This window comes from Maniola jurtina, chromosome 18 (assembly GCF_905333055.1).
Source record: "Maniola jurtina chromosome 18, ilManJurt1.1, whole genome shotgun sequence".
Taxonomy (NCBI): Eukaryota; Metazoa; Arthropoda; class Insecta; order Lepidoptera; family Nymphalidae; genus Maniola; species Maniola jurtina.
The window spans coordinates 11,309,137-11,334,444 of record NC_060046.1 but is presented as its reverse complement, the minus strand read 5'-3'; the positions used below and the strand labels follow the sequence as shown (position 1 = coordinate 11,334,444).

Genomic DNA, 25,308 nt, shown 5'->3' with positions numbered 1-25,308 from the left:
AAGTGTAGAACTACAAATGAACTGTTGACGGAATCTACTAAAATATTAAAAATTTTAACCTTGAACTTGAGCTTATGTTAGATATCTATACTATTACATAAAATTAGAGTATCTGTCTGTAATTTCCAAATAACTGTCTCATTATTAAGCTCATATGGTTATTTGAACGATACCATAACAGAATCATACGTTTTTAAAATTTTAACAATAAACTAAACAAACATCGGCTTTTGTAACGTACGTTTTTAAATTCACCGAATGAGCGCGCCTGCGCGTAAAACATACGGTTAGCAAACGTTTCAATACACGTATCTACGGTACTTGCGTGAACCGAAACAGTGTAGGAGCAGTCATACGACGAAAAGTGCGAGTAACGAGATGCATTTGTGAGTAACGATTCGATACTCGGTACTAGATGGCGCACCCGTTACTCAGTAACGAATACATACGGTTCGCTACAGCTCTATATATAACTACAAGTAAATTAATACAAACTCACCCGTTAAAAACACTGGAATTGAGATAAAAAAGCCTCCTACGGCACAGACTCTTGTGATGGCCGACTTTTGCAAATATTTGTTGGATCTGTAATGAAAGAAAAAAGACTGATTAAGATACTTGATATGAGCATTGCTGTAAGACATGCTGGCCCGTTACCAGTCTATGGAAGTCGTTGTCACACTAATATTATAAAGGTGAAAGTTTGTGTGTATGTTTGTTACTCTTTCACGCAAAAGTACTGGACAGATTTGGTTGAAAAGAATAGAGATAGATTATACCCTGGATTAACAGATAGGCTACTTTTTATCCCAGAAAATCAAAGAGAATTTTAAAAATTTGTACCCACGCGAACGAAGTCACGGGCATCAGATAGTAATTTACAATTCTAAGTGAATTATAATAATTGACTAACAACTCTACCTATTTACATAATAAAAACCTACGTTTAAAATATAATCTGGTGCGTTCGCCTGCCATTTTTAACCCCATTAAACAATGACCTTATAAAGTGATGTGACCTAGACCCAGCCTTAAAATTCTATGCATATATTTACATACAGTTTTGGTATGGCGGATTTATTTTAGGTAAGCAAGCTCTTACTCAAGTTTGAACATAAGAATTAATTTGTTTTAATCTTCATGAGGCCGCGCAATTTTTTGTGAACGACGCGCGAAGTGTAAAGGACGCACTATAACTGTGACTGGTCAGCGTGTCTGTTCATTTCCTAAAAATCTACGGTTGAGTTTATATCGCTCACTTCAAAACACTAAGTATATAGCCACAAAACACCCTCACTCACTATAAAACACCAATACATAATATATATTAGTACCTACCTAAGTATTCAATGGTTCAACGTGGTTCAAACTGTGGTTCAACTAAAGAGGTAGCTTATATGGTCATAGGATGAATGGAAGATGATGTGAGATGTTACTTATTATATCGTTTTTATTTTAAGTAGGGTTAACCACATAGGGTAATTATTGGTTCGTAAGTAGATAAATATAACAGTTGTGTATGACCGTTTTTCTCGACATGTGCACTTGTCAACGGTTTTACCAATTGCATAATTATCTCTGAAACGCTTCGATGCGTGTGGGGGTCACTTTTATCACCTACTTGTGTATTCGAAAGGTCGAATTTTTACCCGACTACGGCAAAGCCAAAAGGAAGGGTTATGATTTTAGCAGTCTATGTAAATGTATGTATGTTTGTATCCAGATTATGTGTTCCACCGTAACGCCTAAGCTACTGGACCGATTTTGATGAATGAGGTGTCAACTGGGTATCAATAATTGATTCGTTGTAAAGGTCCGGGTGACATAGGCTGTATTTTATACAAAAAAAATGACCTAACGGCTTACATCAAAAAAAGTGGTGGTCACTAAAATTTTTTTTTGCTCTTGTATCGAGTGGGGTGTCAAATGAAGGAAGAGAAAATTCTGAGTTCATTGAATACTAGCTGATACCCGCGACTTCGTTCGCGTGGATGTAGGTTTTTTAAAATTCCCGTGGGAACTCTTTAATTTTCCGGGATGAAAAGCAGCCTATGCGCTAATTTAGGGTATAATCTATGTCCATTCTAAATTTCAGCCCAATCCGTCCAGTAGTTTTTGCGTGAAGGAGTAACAAACATACACACACACACACACACACACACACACACACACACACACACACACACACACACACACATACAAACTTTCGCCTTTATAATATTAGTGTGATAAATGTACTACAACATTAAAATATACCAAACAACACTTTTATTAGTTTTTTTCAACTTTTCACTAAAATAAAATATCTTAATACAAGATGATGCCCGTAACTTCGTTCGTATGCATAAGTAGGTACCTATAGGTTTTTTCCGAGGGGATTCTTTAATAGTAGGTACCTAATACCTACCTATCTACATCTAACTAGGTATAGTACTAAGCGATCCTACAATCTCTATGCCTCAGCTCATCTTAACTCTGCTTGAAAAGGATTTAATGATAAAAGAAAGCAACCATAATATTGGTGGCTTTAGGATTTACAAATGAAAGGCAGAAATAGATATTATAAAGCTTTGAGGGAATGTTTTAGCACATAATATCCACTTACTTAGTAATTCAATGTACAAAGTCATCTATTTCTTACTAAGTATGATGCCCGCGACTTTGACCGCGTGGATCCTATACCTACTTAAGTTTTTAAAAATCCCGTGAGAATCCTTTATTTGTTCGGGATGTAAAGTAGACTATGTCCGTCTACAGGATATAAGCTATATCTGTCCCAAAGTAGATGATACTCGCAACATCATCCATGTGGATTTAGGTCTTGAAGAAATCCCGTGGGAACTCTTTGACTTTTGGGACCAAAAGGTAGCCTATGTCCTTCCCATTTTTTTTTATCCCCAATAAAAAAAATGTCCTTCCCTAGGATACAAGCTATTTCTGTACCTTTCGCCAAAATCGGTTAAGCGGAAGGGTCGTGAAAAGCTAACGACAGACAGACACAACTTTCGCATTCATAATATTAGTAGGCATGGATTAGGATTACGATCAAAACAATAAGTTGTAACTTGTAATCTATTCAGCATAATATTTAACTAGACAGATGCAATTAACGTATTGTGAGTTAATCAATCTATTTACATAGCATCAGCTTGATGTAAAGAGATGCTATGTAAATAGATTAGGTTATCAGTTTATTATTGATCAAGTTATCACTATAAGTTCCTTTCGCGCCTCTTTAGCGCGCCATATTGTTGGTTGTACTTATCTACTACCTAGTTAGTCTGTGTAATTCAGTTCTGTCAGCTGTGGGGCCGGTTCCAGTGTATCTACACAACCTACAACAAATTCCAAATAACAGGTACGTAACCTTTGAATGCTTAGAAACTTACAACTATTGAGTAAGCGTCACAGTCTGAAAAAACTCATCAGTCATCACCAACCACCCAACACAGCCACATCCGCCGCTCCTGGGGCTATGCCCCATGGGTGCGTCCACTGCGCCCTCTGCTCAGGACACTCAGAGGGACGCACGGACGACACCCTCTCCGTACCAGGTCAATTAGCCATGGCTAACGATATCTCATGAAAAGAAATTGTTAACCACGTTACCAGGGTACACTGGCCCAACACTCAGTTACACGAGGGGATTACCTGGCTGGCACCCCCCAAAGTTAGGGGTATCCTAACCGAACTTTTTCACAAAAGATAAACATTTGGTAGGATTAAAAAATAAAAGGTAGGTCCTTAGGGAGCTACTAAGGTAAACTCGAAAGCTGACTGCCAGAATTAGGTTGATAAGTACTATTAGTTTACATAATTGGACTCATGTCAGCGATCAGACCGTAGGTACAAAATACACGGCAAAGTAATCGTGAGCATTCCATTCTCGTAGGGTTTTATTTTCGGTTGTGTTTGTGAATGTAATGGCGGGCGAAATGGCGGTAAAGGGGCTTGGCGCCTATGCATGCGCTTGCGCCGATTGCAAATGTACGGAAATATAAGCGCTGCGTTCATATTGGGCGAGTCCCAGTTAAAAAAACTGTGTTTATGAGCCCCTTGACTTTTTTTTTATGAAAATGTAATATTTTATAAAAATATCGGTAGCTAGGTACTTAATTACGAGTAAGTGTATGCCTATCTTACTTTTTACTCTTAGATTATGTTTTTCTAAATACTCCTAAATCCTAAATACTACTTTCAACATTCTTCATCCAATTCAGAAGGAAAGATATAAAGTAAGTACATAAGTAGATCTAAAATATATAGGTAGACTGGATACGTGCAGTATTTGCTAACTTTATAGTTTATACGTTATGTATATACCTACATACCTACTTATTAAGCAACGGAAGCAATAGAATAGACATTATAGACACTCAGTAAAATAAACATTCATAAAAAAAAAGGTTACGCACCCGTGACAAATTGCATAACGAACAAAATAGCACCTGTATGTTTAAAATTCGGTAACTTTACGAAATTCCTCAAGTTACCGCAACTTTGAACTTTACATAATCAAACAACTAGGTATTTATTTATTTATTTATTTATTTAAACATCTTTTTTGCACAGAATTACAAAGAAAATAATAAATGATACAGATAAAAATACAAAGGACGACCTTATCACTAAAGTGATCTCTCCCAGGTAACCCGTATGTTCGAACCTAAAGGATAAGACGAGGAGTCATCATGTATATATACAATTACGTATACATAGACATACACTCTAATAGGTACATACTATACAATAAATATATAAATAAATAAATAAATATATAAAAAACATTAAATCTGTATAATATACCTACCTAGGTATACCTACATAACTGTAAAATTGTATGACGACGCTTAGTAAATCATTTTCGCGTACCTATTTAGGTACCTAGCCTAAATAACAAGTAAACACTAACTACTATATAATTAGTTAAGTCTCAATTCGAACCTACCTAGGTATAGTCTCTTTTGCATTTTTTCCCGTTTGAAATCGCATTTTTGAATATTTTTAACCCCCGACCCAAAAAGAGGGGTGTTATAAGTTTGACGTGTGTATCTGTGTATCTGTGTGTCTGTGTATCTGTGTATCTGTGCATCTGTGTATCTGTCTGTGGCATCGTAGCGCCTAAACGAATGAACCGATTTTAATTTAGTTTTTTTTGTTTGAAAGATGGCTTGATCGAGAGTGTTCTTAGCTATAATCTAAAAAAATTGGTTCAGCCGTTTAAGAGTTATCAGCTCTTTTCTAGTTTTCTTGTAGAAAAGAATGTTAGATAACCGTTAGGTTCATAATATTATGTCAATAGACAAATGTCAAGCTGTCAAGATGGACGTTGCCTAAATACATAATTATTTATTTGAAAATGATGTTTTGGAAAACTCAGATACTTTGGATCGTCGGGGGTGTTATAAATTTTTAATTTACACTTGTTAATTGAAAATACAGTGTAACTAAATAATACCTATAGGTTAGGTAGGTAGGACCTCCTGTTTAAAGTGTTACAAGAATAATGGTTGAATAATCCTTATTTTTAACCCCCGACCCAAAAAGAGGGGTGTTATAAGTTTGACGTGTGTATCTGTGTATCTGTCTGTGGCATCGTAGCTCCTAGACTATTGAACCGATTTTAATTTAGTTTTTTTGTTTGAAAGGTGGCTTGATCGAGAGTGTTCTTAGCTATAATCCGAGAAAATCGGTTTAGCCGTTTAAAAGTTATCAGCTCTTTTCTAGTTACTGTAACCTTCACTTGTCGGGGGTGTTATAAATTTTTAATTTACACTTGTTTATTTTATACTAGCGACCCGCCCCGGCTACGCACGGGTGTTTCGGGATAAAATATAGCCCATACGGATTCGGAAGAATCCCTCTAAGTAATGGTAAAAGAATTTTGAAATCGGTCCAGTAGTTTTTGAGCCTATTCAATACAAACATTGAATACAAACAAAAATACAAAAATACAAAGGTTTCCTCTTTATAATATTAGTATAGATAAATACATATTACAATAATTAGTAGGTACAAATAAGTAGTTGGGACCTCAAATGTTTGTAATTCGCAGTTGCCTTGCCGATATTTCTCAATTAGGGTCTCATAACACTGTAGGTGTGAGTTCGCAATGTTTATTTTTACAGCCTTTCGTGCACTGAATGACTTGAGTGGTGATAATTTTATTTACACGCAAAACTCCGCGTCGAACGTCGAGTAACCTTTATTATTGACCAGTCAATTACCAGACCAGAAAAATAAATAAATAAATAATAAATAATAATTTACCTATATTTTACGTAAGTATATACCTACCTAGGTAACGAATTAAGAGCCTCGATAGCTCAACGGTTGAGGAGCGGACTGAATTCAAAAAGGTCGGCGGTTCAAACCCCACCCGTTGCACTATTGTCGTACCCACTCCTGGCACAAGCTTTACGCTTAATTGGAGGGGAAAGGGGAGTATTAGTCATAATTAGCATGGCTAATATTCTTTTAAAAAAAAAAGAAAGAAAAGAATTTAGGGGCATAATACATACCTACCAGAATAAATATGATAAAATTTAAGCACCTTACTATAACTAAAGACATTGAATATTTTTACACCATTGGCATTGTATAATAATTTGCGTAGGTACCTACATATTGTAATAGGGTTGTCAATATAAAAAGTTTAATAATAATGATGAACCAAAATATTATCTAATTTTTTGTTATGCTGGGTAGGTACATACCTACTTACTTATTCTCGGTTTTACCACTGAGTAGCTAGTTATGAAAAATATTACTTAAATAATTAATAAATTATTTATTTATTGGTCTGAAATTTTGCTTTTTCAGGCCAGCTAAATTAGTAAGGAATAAATTGCACATTTCGTTTTAATTTAAATTGTTTCTTTACCCTAGAGATTATATTGGTCTCTACCGAGGCTGTAGATTATAATAATAAAATAATGTTTTTGGCCAAGTCTCCACTTTGATTTCCTCTTTCCAGGACAATTCAAAGGAATTCAAAAAAACCGACAACCCTAATCGTGTATAGGTTCGTACTTCGTATCATAGTAATCTTCGAAGGAATTTCTACCTGCAATATTCACAAGGCTATAGTGATGTAATTTTACAAAGGTATTAAGATACACAGTACTTTTACTCAATTAAAAACCTTGATTTCGGACCCTATTTTATTACTCATAGAGGTCATTATCCCACGAAAATAAAATTAAACCAAAGGGCTAATGATAAGGCTATGGAAATTGGAAAATACATTAATCAATATGCGTCCTTGGCACCATCGTAATAAGGTTTTAAATGCTATGTTAATTTTACTCATGTAACTAAAAAGACCCTAAGGAAAGGAGTGTTTACTACTGAACGAGTTTTATCAAGGACGAGAAGGTATTTTAAATATAAATAGCTAACATACTAATCAGGTCACCTGATGATAAGTGATTACCGATTACCGCAGCCCATGAACATTTGCAGCACCAGAGAAACTTTTAAGAAGCTGGTTTCACTGTTTAGGTACATAATAGAGTATTGGACTGTAGTTATAAAATGATGGGATGTTTTGTATAGCGGTCGTTTAGGGGCTAGAATTTAAAGAAAATAATTTTAAAAAATTAGATGTTTCGAAATTAATATAATTAGAGAGTCAAGCGGAAAGAACTGAGCGAGCAAAAAGAGTCAAAATGAGCGATCTCATTTCTCTCTTTCATTTATTTTTTGCAGTAGGAGATGAAAGACGTACATACGCCTATTTCTCTACTCAGAGACCGTCCTGCTTAGGCATTTCCTGCTCATTAGATACCGTTTTTCAGTGGAAACCCCGCTAAGCGGTCGAGCTAACGTTTTTACTAGTATAGTTACAAAACGAATGAGCACATGAACTAAGGATGGATCACGCAACCTAGGGATGTGTTAGTGCCATACCAGCCAAACGCGATGTTCAACACCATTTCCCGTTAAACGTAGATGTAGCCACGATCAACCTACAACGGCATTCACAATGCCGTTTAGCGTTAGACGATTTCAACCCCAATTCAAGATTCATTTATTTAAGATTCATTTATTCAGTTCATTTGTTCAAGTGTGGCCACTCAGTTTAACACATTGATTATCGCGATAATTATGGCGTTGTTGGGCATTGACGTTAACCTTAATGTAGCCGAAACATGAGAAGTATTGAGTACAACCAATTTTAGCACGTGTTGTGCATCTTCCTCGTATAGCTCACGCAAAGTGCTTCTTCTTAGCACATCTTAGTCGCTAGGCAAAATAATTTCTTAGCTTAGCTTTAGCCTCGCTCGCAGCTAAGCTACATCGCGCATCTCGTTGGAAAGGCAGCCTAATCGTATTTCGCGTTACAGCCACAGGTTATATAAGTAACATCCTCTATAATTTATGACATTGCGATAACATAAAGAAGGCTTTATATCATTTGTGGGTCTTCGCATTATCTGTGCTAGTCTGCGATTAGCCTATTTAAATAGTAGAAAGTAAAAACTTAACGGCTTGATTCCATTAAGAATCTACTAGGCCAGCCCTTTACCGTTACAGCTGGGCATAGGCATACACGATCAAGTTTACCGGTCAAGTTAGCGACGGACTTGCAGCGGCGGCGTCCAGTAAACTTGACGGTGTATGTATATGTCGGCGTCAATCCCAGAATATAAAGCCATTATTGTAATTCATAGATCATAACAAACATTAAATCAAGTTATAATGATAATTATTTACACTCTAGCCTTTAAAATCACATTAATAAAATTAAGTATTCAGAAACATGTCTACTCTTCCACTCTTCTTCCAAAAGTTAGCTTTTCCCGCCGAGACACGCCCTCTGGCGTGGCCAACGTGATTTGTCGAAAATGGAGTCAATTAACATTTTCTATATTTCTTAATTAAATAATTATCTAGTTAAATAACATATTAAATATCTTAAGAATAATAAGATATTTAATTAATATCAAAACAAACAACAGAAGGTCATAGTTATCAACTTATAAATTCTATTAGGACAATAATTCTATAGTATTGGCGCCAATTCAGTTTGAAAAAGAGATCTTCAGGAAACTCACTAGGCGGCGCTAGGATCGTGGAGGTTTTTTTTTAGGAGGAGGTTCTATATATGAATAAATCTTAGACCGAAAGAGGTTATTATTAAAGAAGATTCTATATAATAATTTTATAAAGCAAACACGCCCACATATACTTACCTACAAAAAAACTAGCGGCACGCTATGATGGCCGGTTTGACACATTACAATAGTGATGTGGAATGTCAATTTATTCTCGAACAAAAAACAATTAAGTTTTGTTTTTGTACCTGATTAAATAGGTTTAATAAAACAAAAATGTATATGTTTATTTAATTTATTTGAACGAACTGAATATTTGAACGAAAATGAATATACATACTTTATATGCACACAAGAAACATATGAATACAAAAGATACCAAAAAAGGTGCCACAAAAGGCCATAATTAATCAGATTCGTCCATACTACTATTTTCACTGTCGTCACTGCTATCATCACATACATTAATAATTATATGTTCGTTTTCTATAATATTATCTATTTTCACATCTCTTTCATAATCTTCCCTTATTAATTTAACAGTTCTATTCACAACCTTTTCCCAGTCTCCTTTAGTCACATGTTCACAAGCTTCTTCTAATAATTTTAGCATTTTTTTTGTGGTAAATGGGGGTTCTGTATTGTGTCTTGCAGCATATCCCTTAATTTGAGCCCACACCAACTCAATCGCATTATACTCACAATGGTAAGGCGGTAACCGTATAACTCTGTGCCCATGTTCTAATGCTATTTCGTCAATGACGTATCGGATCTTGGTTGGTTTGTTTTCTTTTAAAAGACGTACTAATTCCGCTTTTAACATATTCATGTTTGCATCTACGCCATTTTTACGAAGCCATGCGACGATATCAGCTTTCTTTTGGGATTGGGCAGGTGGCTTGTCAATTTGCATCGAGTGGTATGGGGCGTTGTCCATAATTATAATAGATGGTTCAGGGAGGCTACACAACATTGAGGTAAACCATTCAGTAAACTTTTCTCCATTCATGTCTTCATGATAGTCTCCAGTGGTTTTTGACGCAAAAGCCATGAGAGAACCTTCGACAAACCCGTTGATGGTTCCGGCGTGACAAATTATAAGTCGCGATCCTTTTCCTACAGGAACTTTGGAAGTAGATGCTGCTGTGTCATCGTTCCAAGAACGGCCTACAGTATGGTTAGCATTAAGCCATGTTTCATCCAAGAACACAACATTTTGCCAATTTTTGATTTCTTTCACTTGCCGTAAAAAAGTATACCTTGCCATCGCTATATCAAATCTTTCCATCAATATTTTGCGTTTGTTACATTTTTTGTATCGAAATCCAATGGTCTTCAAAATCTTCGTTAAAGAACTTTCCCCACCGAAGAATAATCCAGCTTCCTTCAGTGAATGCACCAACTTTTTTCTTGTTGGATACTCCTTCTCTAAATAGTAGCCGTAAACATGTCTTCGGATAGCATCGGCATCAAAGCTATCGATGCCTACGACTGGTTTTGCTCGTTTTCTCTTTTTTGGTGTGTGAAGTTTATTTTCTTCTGTGCCAGTCTCGCCATATTTTTTTTTAGTTATCCGTCTAACAGTTCGTTGTCCAATATTAAGCGCATCAGCTACGCGTTCAACCACTGACGTTATAGGTAAAATTGGCCCTCCATTTTGAGCTTCACGATCGAAATAGTTACGAAGGCGTATTACGAACTCACGTGACTGACTATTTAGAACAGTTCTCTGCGTACGTTCGGTCATATCGACGAAATCCACAACAAAGGGCTTGAACAGAGTCCAAATTAACGAGCAAGGGTCAACAGTAATGCAGTATCAATATTTGAAATCCAAAGCCAGGTCAAAACTATATCACAATCGCATTGCACTGACAGTTTATACTTTTCGAAGCAACGTCAATTCGAAACTGCTTTGTTTTGCATTGAGCATTGACGCGAGTTTGCCGGAGGTAGTAGTTGTGCTAGCCAGCGATCCTATGTGACGATCGTATTAGATTCCATTTTTAAAAATTTATTGATATTTTTTTGCGATTTCAGAGGTTTGTCCACATAGTGAAAATTGTTCATATTCACAAGTACATTCACCCCTTAAATGGTGCAAACTGATTTTTCTACACTTGTATACATTTAAGAAATCAATTTAATAAATAAATTTTGAGTCCTAAACCTAAAACTACATTCGATAAAATTTATGAATCTCTGCACATCACTATCGTCAATAAAGTAATACAATTATTTCCTTCAAAGTCGTTATCAATTAATACGGAACTTCATGAGCGGACAAACGTCAAACCGGCCATCATAGCGTGCCGCTAGTTTAGTTATCAGTTGACTGGACGCGCCGCTGTCACTTACTCCATACAATCGTAGCCCCAATTTCATTTGAATATTAAGCAACCAGAGACCATGCAGACATATTCTAGGAACTAATTTATCTGTGCCTGTGGTGTTTTAGATTTTTCTAAAAATATGTAGTTTTCAAATTACAGGGGCTCAAAAATTTGTATGTGAATTTTTAAGAAATCTGGAAAACCACAGACATAGATATACGGGCAGCATAAGGGCGTCTGTGCACTCATTCGTATTCGGTTCGTTTTGTGATTCGTGAAAATACGACTCAATGTGGTCGCCATACAAAACGTAACTACCCGTGTGCACTCATCCGTATTTTTACGATTCGTGATCGTTAATACGAATCGTATTTTGAAGAAAACGGATACGACTTCAATACGAATGCGTGCACAGACGCCTTTAGGATGACGAATTGGGGGAAACAACATGCGATAATGTAGCATGCTACAAACATTAGCTCTGTCATCGTTTTCATCAAGGTATAAACTGGATAGTCCACTGCTGGACATCGACAAGAGACCTATGCCCAGCAGTGGACTTTCACTCGCACCGGTCGGTCTTGCGCCACCTGAATTCGCGGCACAAGTCGCGATATCACGAATAATTTGCCGAATACTATAATGGAGTCGAACCATCAGCATCGTGCGTGTTGACCTGTGTAGAATTCTAGCATGCCCCCTACCCACCCACGGCAACCAGTTTGCGGGGTCAAAGTTCGGATACCTATCCATGACTAATCCATGGAATGGTTTAGCTATTAATAATCAGTTAATTTAGATTTATTTAGTTCCTAATTAATTGGAAAGCGGCCAAGTGCGAGTCAGATTCGCGCACTTTTTTTATTTTTATGTATATTAGTTATGTTATATTAGGTACAAACTTTCGCCTTTATAATATTAGTGTGATGTTTTCATGGTTTTTCATTTATCGTGCAAAATGTCGGAAAAAATACCCGAGTACGGAACCCTGGATGCGCGAGTCTCACTCGCACTTGGCTATTTGTGATGGAAGCACAAATTCACGGTTTTCGGACTTTTCCTTTACGTGTGCATCAAGATCTACCTACGTACCAAATTTCATCATTATAGATTAACGGAACAGAAGTACCCCATAGGTTTTCTTGACAGACAGAAGGGCAGACAGACAGACGAACAGACACATAGACAACAAAGTGATCCTATAAGGGTTCCGTTTTTCCGGTACGGAACCCTAAAACCGAAATCTAAGTGTTCAAACAAAACAGACTAAAGACAATTGTAGAGAATCGAACCCGGGACCGCCCACTTACAAGATCACAGCGCTCATCACTAGATAAGGAGATCGTCTAAAGTTTATTATCATCTCTAGATTTACATATAAATCTTCACAGCTTCCAGTTGTAACATAGCGGTATAAGTAGGTATAACTACCTACCCATACTATATGATGTGGCTACTATATTATAGTAACTGCATTGAAACTCAGACATTCATCCGGCGTCAACTTCCTTTAGCAAAATTATCAAATTATGAATTTATGACCAGTCACAATTTTATGTGTAGGATGTTGACCTACTTTTGTATAGAGATTTGTGTATTTCCTATAATATATTCATGAATTACCTTCTTTATTAACCCCCGGCCCAAAAAGAGGGGTGTTATAAGTTTGACGTGTGTATCTGTGTATCTGTCTGTGGCATCGTAGCGCCTAAACGAATGAACCGATTTTAATTTAGTTTTTTTTTTGTTTGAAAGGTGGCTTGATCGAGTGTTCTTAGCTATCATCCAAGAAAATCGGTTCAGCCGTTTGAAAGTTATCAGCTTTTTTCTAGTTACTGTAACCTTCACTTGTCGGGGGTGTTATAAATTTTTAATTTACACTTGTTTATTAATTGTGACATATGATATTTGGTTTGATTTGGAATAACCTCCCGTCATCTGTGCTTCCTAACAATCACAATCTGGGTATCTTTGAAACAAGAGTGAATAGGCATAAACGCATCCCATCTTAGATCACACCATCACTTTTCATCAGATGATTTTGATCAAGCGTTTGCATACAGGGCATAACCAGAACGCTAGCAAAAACGAAGACAGGTGATAAAACTGATGATTACTGGTAAGATACCATAAAAAATTGCGAAAAAATTAAAAAAACAACCTGTATTTTTTTATTTTTTAAAAGTTGACAAAATTTTGCAAATAAAACATCTGACTGACGCTAGAGTTCAACGAACGTTCCGTAAATAGGCCACTCGAAGTCAATGCCGCGTTATAGCTTGGGCATTAACCCGAGTTTTGCACGCTATGCACTACGAGGTTTTAAAAAATAGTTTAATATTGCAATATAGCGAAGTTTAACTAGCGTTATGGTTGCACTCTGTACAGTACGGTCATTAAAAAAAAATTAGGTAAGTACCCTAATCAAGTGCTATATTTTTACCTCGGAAAACCAAAGAGATCCCACGAAATTTTCAAACAACTGAACCCATCAGACGGCCATCAGCTGCAGACAACAGACCTTAGGATAATTGGTAATTATTATGTAAAGTACGTACTTACTAGCCGATGCCCGCGGCTTCGCCCGCGTGGATTTAGGTTTTTCGAAATCCCGTGGAAACTCTTTGATTTTCCGGGATAAAAAGTAGCCTATGTGCTAATCTAGGATATTATCTATCTCCATTCCAAATTTCAGCCAAATCCGTCGGGTAGTTTTTGCGTGAAGGAGTAACAAACATACACACACACACGCATACAAACTTTCGGCTTTATAATATTAAGTGTGAAGTGTGATGTGATGTAGGTAGTTAGTAAAGTAAACTGTTCACCATATGTCGCTAAGCACGTGTTCTACCTAGTCATACTTCATAATGACATCTGAGACGCAGGAATTCCGCCTCGAAGCCTTAAAACGGCATTAGATTACCGCCGACCGCGCATTTCCGCGCCCAAAGGTAACCTCCAAGACTTTTAATTCTATTCTTGAATGAAATTCTTTATAACTAAAGTTTTGCATTACAAAGAAACTTGCTATCTAGTAGGTACTTATCTATATAATTCAATATGTACAATTAATTACACAATTGTTTTTTTTTTCTGTTTTCTTCTTACTGTGTTGTTATCCTTTACATGTGTTTTTGTGTGCAATAAAGAGTTTCTAACTATCTATCTATCTATTAATTGTGATCGTAACAATTTTTGGTAAAGAGTAGCTGCTGAGTTTCTTGGCAGTTCTTCATGCATCTAGACTCTAGACTCAACGGTTTTGTAGCTCAGCGACTGCGTTATAATTTTATTAAGTAAAAATTATGTAAAACCTCGACTTAACAAATTTTATTTGCGTCATTATCAAAATTAAAAAATAAAATTTTATTTCTTGTATGATGGTAGTACCTACATTACCATTTATTTTTGAGTCTGACTCGCAGTTGAGCAATTATTAAATAGTCCCATAACCTAAAACAATGTTGATATCATTAGGTTACGCTAGACCATAACGATAATTATACAATGCAACCTCGCCACGGTCTGATTGGGACATCTCATGTGCAGAACTTCAAGATTAGGTTACCCAAGTTATAACTGTAGAATGTTACATAATAGAGCTAGTTCAGTTGAAACGCGGATCAAATTCATACGTCCGGTTAGTAGTCCTGCGGAAATTAACACTTCAGGGATTCTGTTGAAAGGTCCATTTCCGTGACCAGAACTAAAGGCCTGCGCCCACTAGCGGCATGGCACGGCAGGGGTTTCTTTGATATCACTATATGCAAGCGCTTAAAGACGGCAACTAGGTAAAGGCAAATAGCCGGGGTATGCCGTCTTTTTTAGGGTTCCGTACCTCAAAAGGAAATACTGACCCTTATAGGATCACTTTGTTGTCTGTCTGTCAAGAAACCTATAGGGTACTTCCCGTTGACCTAGAATCATGAAATTTGGTAGGTAGGTAGTAGTTACTTAAATCATTAAAAAAAAAATTAAAACATATTTCATTTTTCAAAATAAGATACGACTAGACCAAGTGGGGTATCATATGAAAGGGCTTTACCTGTAAAACAGATTTTTATTTATCGTGCAAAATGTTGGAAAAAATACCAGAGTACGGAACCCTCAGTGCGCGAGTCTGACTCGCACTTGGCCGTTTTTTACATTCAGATAATGTTTATCACCCCAGTACCTACTAGCCTACTACTACCTATCAGACTTACTTTATTTACTGGGCTTACAAGGTTAATATTATTATGAGAGAAGATTTATTTCTTTTTTGATAACCAGACAGTTTAATCTAATTAAATATATTAATTTTGAAATAAAAACTACATTAAGTAGGTAGTTTGTTATACGTTAAAAGTTTTAATACATTCAAAGAGACCTGAGCGACCACTCCACTTTATCAAAACTCAAAGGTACTAACTACTAATGTTTTAAGCATTCAACTCCCACTTTTTGTAATGAATGGACTTATTAACTATGTGTGTCAATGAACTTACGATTTACGACATGAGTAATCAGTATTTTAATCTATGTAATACTGGATAAATTTTTATTTTATTAATCAATATTTTTTGGAGCAAACTGAAAACCAGCGCTGAGCATTGCCATCAATGCTCGGCCATGCTGAGTTTGCGGCCTATTGCTATTGTTAGTTTTTTTTTTATAGATTTAATTTACTTATAACATATGTATGTTTGTCACTAGCAATAAGTAAGCAATAAAGCCTATTTATTATTATTATTATTATATAACTTACTCTCACGCCCGGTTACAAAATAGATATATATAAAAGCCAAAGGGAATATAATATACTTACATACATAAAAATAAATAAACCTACATACACATTTACATAAATAAATATTTGTACCGGGCGGAGGATTACGCCCCGGCAGGGGAGACCAAACGGCCGGGGGTCAGGGCGACAGGCTGAGAAAGCGGCGGACTATCCTTGCCGAGTCTAGCAAGACCGCTTTTTGCATCCTGGCTGCGAGCGAACTGCCACGGAACCCCAGTCGCCTCAGATGGTGAGCGAGGCTGACTGGGATCAACCCGTTTGCAGATATGACGATTGGGATGATTTCGGTGGACTCCACATGCCACATGTCGGAAACCTCGTGAGCCAGATCAAGATACTTGCGTTTTTTCTCCGTCTCAGCTCTCACGAGGTTCTCGTCATATGGAATGGTGATGTCCACCAAAAACACCCTCGACTGTGCCCGGTCCACCAGCACGATGTCAGGCTTATTCGCTAGAATAGTCCTGTCCGTGATGATGGACCGGTCCCAATAGAGCCGGACTCCGTCGCGCTCGAGTACCGGCACCGGTGTGTACTTGTAATACGGCAACCTCTCATCCAGGAGACCGTACTTCAGAGCAAGCTCTTGGTGAAGGATTTTGGCTGCTTGGTTGTGTCTGTGCAGATACTCAGTGTTGGCAAGCGCTGAACATCCCGAAAGCACATGTCTGAGTGACTCGCCGGGATGGCGACAAGCTCGACAGATGTCGTGAGTGCCATCCTTCAAAATGTACTTTCGGTAGTTCCGCGTCTTAACCACCTGATCTTGTATCGCACAGACAAAACCTTCGGTTTCCCCGAAGAGGTCACCAAAGCGCAACCATTGCACGGACGCTTTTTTATCTACGTGTGGCTCATTAAGAGCTTTAAAAAAGCGTCCGTGCAACTCCTTCTCCTTCCATACGGTCTCCCGGTCAGAGGTGCTAAGTACCACCGGTTTCTGCCACTCGGTTTTGGCTAAGGATAGTGGAGTGAGGCCTTTATCACATTCTATGACTTCTCTATGCATGGGGGACCCCCTCATCGTCTCAAAGTAGGTTCTGAGGTTGGACATCTCCCGGTTATGCATGGTCTTGGCGCTTAATACGCCTCGACCACCACATTTCCGGGGGATATACAACCTCATCACAGACGATTTTGGGTGGTGCATGCGATAGAGAGTCATAGTCGCGCGGACTTTTCTATCCAGGGCGTCAAGTTCGGTCTGAGTCCAACTGAGCACGCCAAAGGTGTACATGAGGACGGGCATAACCCAGCCGTTATAAGCTCGGACCTTATTGGCGCCTGACAAATAACTTTTACAGATTTTCGTCAGACGGCCAAAAAAGGCCTCGCAAACAGACTGTTTCATGTCCGCCTCTTTTACCCCTAGGGATTGTGACATGCCCAGATACCGGTATGACTCAGCTTCAGAGAGGGATTTAATGTTGGACGGCTCGAGACTAATCTCGGTCGAATGAGTAACCTGTCCCCTCTCCACATGCATGACCGCACACTTGTCCAGCCCAAGCTCCATCTTGATAGAGTTGCTGAACTCAGTGGTGATGCTCAGCAGCTCCTTCAGGCGGGTGGCATTGGGTGCCAGCAGTTTGAGGTCATCCATGTACAGAAGGTGAGGTACTTTTGTCCCTCCTCTCCGGAACTGAAAGCCTGTGCCCGAGCCCTCCAGCAGGGTGCTAAGTGGGTTCAGAGACAGGCAAAACCATAGCGGGCTCAGACAATCACCCTGGAAGATACCCCGTCCTATCCTTATCCGGTCATCGGCAGCCGCCAACCGCTCACCATGGAGACACAGGATCGTGCTCCATTGCCCCATGCATGTCTCAAGGAAGTCTCGAACTGCACTGTCAACTTTGTACAGCTCAAGGACCCTCAAGAGCCATGAATGGGGCACCGAGTCGAATGCCTTTTTGTAGTCGATCCAGGCGGCGGAGAAATTCCGACGGTTGCGTTTGACCAGTTGGCCCGCAACGGAGTCGATGAGAAGGAGCTCCTTAGTACCACGACTACCGCCCCGACATCCGTTCTGAGCCCCAGACATGATGTTATTCTCGTCTATGTGACGGGAGATCTTGAGGCTCAGAACGGATGTCAGTGTCTTATAGATGGTAGTAAGACACGTAATGGGACGATACTTAGCCTTACTTACTTATTATTATTATATAACTTACTCTCACGCCCGGTTACAAAATAGATATATATAAAAGCCAAAGGGAATATAATATACTTACATACATAAAAATAAATAAACCTACATACACATTTACATAAATACATATTTGTACCGGGCGGAGGATTGCACCCCGGCAGGGGAGACCAAACGGCCGGGGGTCAGGGCGACAGGTTGAGAAAGCGGCGGACTATCCTAGCCGAGTCTAGCAAGACCGCTTTTTGCATCCTGGCTGCGAGCGAACTGCCACGGAACCCCAGTCGCCTCAGATGGTGAGCGAGGCTGACTGGGATCAACCCGTTTGCAGATATGACGATTGGGATGATTTCGGTGGACTCCACATGCCACATGTCGGAAACCTCGTGAGCCAGATCAAGATACTTGCGTTTTTTCTCCGTCTCAGCTCTCACGAGGTTCTCGTCATATGGAATGGTGATGTCCACCAAAAACACCCTCGACTGTGCCCGGTCCACCACCACTATGTCAGGCTTATTCGCTAGAATAGTCCTGTCCGTGATGATGGACCGGTCCCAATAGAGCCGGACTCCGTCGCGCTCGAGTACCGGCACCGGTGTGTACCTGTAATACGGCAACCTCTCATCCAGGAGACCGTACTTCAGAGCAAGCTCTTGGTGAAGGATTTTGGCTGCTTGGTTGTGTCTGTGCAGATACTCAGTGTTGGCAAGCGCCGAACATCCCGAAAGCACATGTCTGAGTGACTCACCGGGATGGCGACAAGCTCGACAGATGTCGTGAGTGCCATCCTTCAGAATGTACTTTCGGTAGTTCCGCGTCTTGACCACCTGATCTTGTATCGCACAGACAAACCCTTCGGTTTCCCCGAAGAGGTCACCAAAGCGCAGCCATTGCACGGACGCTTTTTTATCTACGTGTGGCTCATTAAGAGCTTTAAAAAAGCGTCCGTGCAACTCCTTCTCCTTCCACACGGTCTCCCGGTCAGAGGTGCTAAGTACCACCGGTTTCTGCCACTCGGTTTTGGCTAAGGATAGTGGAGTGAGTCCTTTATCACATTCTATGACCTCTCTATGCATGGGGGACCCCCTCATCGTCCCAAAGTAGGTTCTGAGATTGGATATCTCCCGGTTATGCATGGCCTTGACGCTTAATACACCTCGACCTCCACACTTCCGGGGGATATACAATCTCATCACAGACGATTTCGGATGGTGCATGCGATAGAGAGTCATAGTCGTGCGGACTTTTCTGTCCAGGGCGTCAAGTTCGGTCTGAGTCCAACTGAGCACGCCAAAGGTGTACATGAGGACGGGCATAACCCAGCCGTTATAAGCTCGGACCTTATTGGCGCCTGACAAATAACTTTTACAGATTTTTGTCAGACGGCCAAAAAAGGCCTCGCAAACAGACTGTTTCATGTCCGCCTCTTTTACACCTAGGGATTGTGACATGCCCAGATACCGGTATGACTCAGCTTCAGAGAGGGTCTTAATGTTGGATGGCTCGAGACTAATCTCGGCCGAATGAGTAACCTGTCCCCTCTCCACATGTATGACCGCACACTTGTCCAGTCCAAGCTCCATCCTGATGGAATTGCTGAACTCAGTGGTGATGTTCAGCAACTCCCTCAGGCGGGTGGCATTGGGTGCCAGCAGTTTGAGGTCATCCATGTACAGAAGGTGAGGTACTCTTGTCCCTCCTCTCCGAAACTGAAAGCCTGTCCCCGAGCCCTCCAGCAGGGTGCTCAGTGGGTTCAAAGACAGGCTAAACCATAGCGGGCTCAGACAATCACCCTGGAAGATACCCCGCCCTATCCTTATCCGGTCATCGGCAGCCGCCAACCGCTCACCATGGAGACACAGGATCGTGCTCCACTGCCCCATGCATGCCTCAAGGAAGTCTCGAACTGCACTGTCAACTTTGTACAGCTCAAGGACCCTCAAGAGCCATGAATGGGGCACCGAGTCATTAGTTATTATTATTATTATTATTATTATAAAGCCCGCGACTTCGTCCGCGTGGATTGAGGTTTTTAAAAATTCCGTGGGAACTCTTTGCTTTTCCGGGACGAAAAGTTGCCTGTCACTTTCCGGGACGCAAGCTACCTCTGTCCAAAATTTCGAATGAATCGGTTAAACGGATGAGCTTCTGAGGATCCCGTGGGATCTCTTTAATTTCCTAGGATAAAAAGTAGCCTATGCCTTTCCCGGGGTGTAAGCTAACTCTGTACCTTTTATAAAAAACGGTTAAACTGTTGAGCCGTATAAAAAGCTAGCAAACAGACAGACACACTTTTGCATTTATAATATTAGTATGGATGATTGAAGTGATAGCCTAGTGAGTAGGTTTATGGGTGGTCGGGGGTTTGATGAGTTCGATCCCGGGCACGCATTTCTAACTTTTCGGATTTGCACACGAAGGGTTCCGTACCATCATTGTACAGATATAACACTTTTTTTTTGTTATAGCGACAGAAATACACATTCTATGACAAGTGTAAATTAAAAATTTATAACAACCCCGAAAATTAGTGAAGATTACAGTAACTAGAAAAGAGCTGATAACTTTCAAACGGCTGAACCGATTTTCTTGGATTTTTAACCCCCGACCCAAAAAGAGGGGTGTTATAAGTTTGACCTGTGTATCTGTGTATCTGTGTGTCTGTGTATCTGTGTATCTGTGTATCTGTCTGTGGCATCGTAGCGCCTAAACGAATGAACCGATTTTAATGTAGTTTTTTTTGTTTGAAAGGTGGCTTGATCGAGAGTGTTCTTAGCTATAATCTAAAAAAATTGGTGCAGCCGTTTAAGAGTTATCAGCTCTTTTCTAGTTTTCTTGTAGAAAAGAAGGTTAGATAACCGTTAGGTTCATAATATTATGTCAATAGACAAATGTCAAGCTGTCAAGATGGACGTTGCCTAAATACATAATTATTTATTTGAAAATGATGTTTTGTGTTGTATATGTGTCTATTCAGGATTGCATGTATACGTCATCCCAATGTCTTTTGTTTGATTAAAGCAGTGTGACTACAACTACCGTGTGTATCACTCGTATTCCCCGATGCAACAGTGGCGACGAGCGCGCATCTAATAATTACCCACGTGCCGGGGAAATAAAAAATGTCGGTCGATCGGGTGTCGTTGTCGGTCGGGATTTTATCGACTTTTGACCACGGTCGTGGTGACTCTTGGAAGTCATATAAAGGTCGACTGCTACAGTGGTATATCGCGAACGATATAAACGCGACAACAGATGCAACGGGGATCAGACGACGAGCTATTTTACGAGATTGTCAATCTAGGGGAAGGAGTGTTGTATATGTGTCTATTCAGGATTGCATGTATACGTCATCCCAATGTCTTTTGTTTGATTAAAGCAGTGTGACTACAACTACCGTGTGTATCACTCGTATTCCCCGATGCAACATTTTGGAAAACTCAGATACTTTGGATCGTCGGGGGTGTTATAAATTTTTAATTTACACTTGTATCTAAGAACACTTTCGATCAAGCCACCTTTCAAACGAAATAAACCAAATTAAAACCGGTTCATTAGTTTAGGAGCTACGATGCCACAGACAGATACACAGATACACACGTAAAACTCATAACATCCCTCTTTTTGGGTTGGGGGTTAAAAATTTAAACTATCTACCTATTACGGTTCACTAGCTAGGTACAGCCCCGTTGACAGACCGACGGATAGACAGCGGAGCCTTAGTAATAGCACAGTTTTACGTAAAACTGTGGTAATCGGGTCTCGTTAGCAATCTTCGGGTAAGGAACCCTAAAAAAGTAGCAAAAAGGTATGTTTCCGCCCGGGATCGAACCGGGGGCCTTCTGCGTGTTAGGCAGATGTGATAACCGCTACACCACGGAAACGATATCTACTCTCTTGAAATCTTCTATCATAAGAAAAATGTAACCCTACATAATTAACTTATTTCATACATTGCAACTGAGCGTAATCGCAAGCGAAGTATCTACCTATAGTACGCGACAGGTCGAGATGGCAATCGGGGTGTGAGGCGGGGGGACGCCCCGATCTCTCGTGATCTGTCGCGAATTTTAGTCGCTTCCCTATCATCAAACCAGTTTCAATTTGAAAAGCCAAAGATTTTGAGTTGAACTCAAAAAATTTGACTTTTGAGATAACCTCATTTTCTGATCCCTGACCCGATTATTTATTACGGCAAATTACAAATTAAAATAAAACTGTTTATGTATTATTTTGTCTTTAAGTATATTTCCTTTTTTAACCCCGACCCAAAAAGAGGGGTGTTATAAGTTTGACGTGTGTATCTGTGTATCTGTCTGTGCCATCGTAGCTCCTAAACTAATGAACCGATTTTAAATTTGTTGTTTTTTGTTTGAAAGGTGGCTTGATCGTGAGTGTTCTTAGCTATAATCCAAGAAAATCAGTTCAGCCGTTTGAAAGTTATCAGCTCTTTCCAGTTACTGTATAACCTTCACTTGTCGGGGGTGTGATAAATTTTTAATTTACACTTGTTGCAATAAATAAATAATAGGGGTGTAATATGGAAAATGTAGAACGTATCTATACTATTCTATACATTTAATAAAATTGTAGAAAAGTGGTGTCTGTACAATGGAAATATATAAAAAAAAAAGTAGCAGGGGTTGTTATTATATCGATGCCGAACCCGAAATTGTAATTAATTTTTTTTTTTGTCTGTTTGTCTGTGTGTTTGTGCACGCTAATATCAGAAACGGCTTATTCGATTTAAATACGGTTTTCACTAATATATTGTAATAAGCTTCACTTAATATTTAGTGTTTATTTCATGTCAATCGGTTTATAAATAAAAAAGTTATGTCAATTTAAAGAATCACGGCGAAAATTTTTAACGTACAGATGCTGCCCGAAAAGTCACTATTCCACGCGAACGAAGTCGCGGGCACAGCTAGTCTTAAATAATTCTTAAGGACATCTCTCCATGGTGGAATAAGACAGCCTTATCATTACATACCTTCCTGCCAAGTAGTAGATAGATAAGTAAAGGTGGGTACGTATAACGTAGTCCCTGCTCCCTCCGTCTGACCAATGGCTAGAGCTCAAAACGGGTTATAGTAAAAAGCAAAGAGCGGCCCAAAGCCTTGCACAAGGCCGTGGACGAAAATTCCGATCATTTCCGGCGAACACCTCTTCATTGTTTCGTAGAAGAATCTCACTAAATAGAGATTTTAAATTGTATCATTTCAAATATTTATCTTTTATTTATTTTTAAAATGAATCCATTCTTTGATTAAGCTATTTGAAATTGGTTCAAGAATGTGGACGGAACATGTCTGTCTGAATGTGGCCTTTCAAGTAGGTAGGTCTTATAGCGCAAATAAAGAGAAAAATCCGAAAACTGTGAATATAGGTAGCATCCCAAAAAAAAACAAAATTGTTATTTTTAGGAAAAAGGAACCCTTATAGGATCACTTTGTTGTGTGTCTGTCTGTCTGTCTGTCTGTCCGTCGTGACTGTCAAGAAACCTATAGGGTACTTCCCATTGACCTAAAATCATGTTTGGTAGGTCTTATAGCACAAGTACAGGAATAAATCTGAAAACCGCGAATTTGTGGTTACATCATTGAAAAAAAATTAAAATGTGTTTCAATTTTCAAAATAAGATAACTATACCAAGTGGGGTATCATATGAAACTTGCCCGGCTAGCATGGGCAGTAGATAAAAATTATATCCCCGATTATATCCACTGATTTCTATGACATCAGTGGATATAATCGGGGGATATAATTTTTATCTACTGCCCATGCTAGCCGGGCTGTACATCCTAAAACAGATTTTTATTTATTTTAATGTAAGAAAGGAAGGATCATAAGAAATAGTGTGGATAAATATGGGTTAACCCATAAAGACACTCATTATGGGGTGACAAAAGATTTGAAGTGATGTCGGATCACGGATAGCGGATGTTATCGCTTTCTCGTGAGAAATGGGGCTGACGATTTGAGAAACTTTTTAAAATATTTGGAACAAGTTTAGATGTTTGAACTTGTTGAACGTAGTTTTTGTCAAACTTATTTGATATAAATTATAATGATGTTACCTACTTTAAAATATGTTTTACGAAGCGTGATTTCATTTAATTGTAAGTAATATAGATAACTAGTTACCTTAGTTACGTACATTTTTTGTTTGAATGATGTAACACAAAAGTTTTCCGAACTATGATTTTGCATTTCAAAAATTCATAAGCATAAGATTTTAGCCCAAAATTCTGTTTTTTTTTTGTCCTGTCCATTTAGTTTAGGGATTTGTGTGGCCAAATTAGCACTGATAGTTTTAAACAAGTGTAAATTAAAAATGTATAACACCCCCGACAAGCGAAGGTTACAGTAACTAGAAAAAAGCTGATAACTTTCAAACGGCTGAACCGATTTTCTTGGATGATAGCTAAGAACACTCTCGATCAATCCACCTTTCAAACAAAAAAACTAAATTAAAATCGGCTCATTCGTTTAGGCGCTACGATGCCACAGACAGATACACAGATACACACGTCAAACTTATAACACCCTAACACCCCTCTTTTTGGGTCTGGGGTTAAAAACAATTCTAAACTAAATATTATGTAGATGAGCTGTCGTTTGTCAGCTTATACTTATAATTACACCAACAATAGATACACCATAAAATACCTCCCATGGTTTGTTTTGTTTCACTCTAATTACCTTGAGGCCTTTGGTAACCTACGTTTAGTGTTTGCATGGGAAATACATGTGTTAGTAATAAGTAGCTATCATAAATTAAATCTTTGCTTCAAGTTGTTTATGTAACGGCAATGAAAGATTTAAATGATAATGCAAAAAGGAAATCTCAAAAGGAAAAAGAACCCCTACAGATTCTATAATACTTTGTTGTCTGTTTGTCTGTCTCCCAAATCCTAATAAGTAGGGTAAATTCTACGTGCTGAGGGTGGCCACTGAGTGGGTTTTAGTAGGTAA

At 38.9% G+C, this 25,308-nt stretch overlaps 1 protein-coding gene and 1 non-coding gene across 2 annotated transcripts in view; both read right to left on the bottom strand.

Moving 5' to 3' along the window:
- The window catches only part of LOC123874385, a 39,104-nt gene that overhangs the window by 3,262 nt on the left and 10,534 nt on the right, over positions 1–25,308 (bottom strand). Inside the window, exon 2 of the mRNA XM_045919688.1 lies at positions 500–585. Coding sequence (XP_045775644.1) covers positions 500–585 — 86 coding nt within the window. The remainder of the gene's footprint in view (positions 1–499; positions 586–25,308) is intronic.
- Positions 22,142–22,214, bottom strand: Trnav-aac. Its single transcript has one exon. It is a non-coding gene; the product is annotated as a tRNA-Val (tRNA).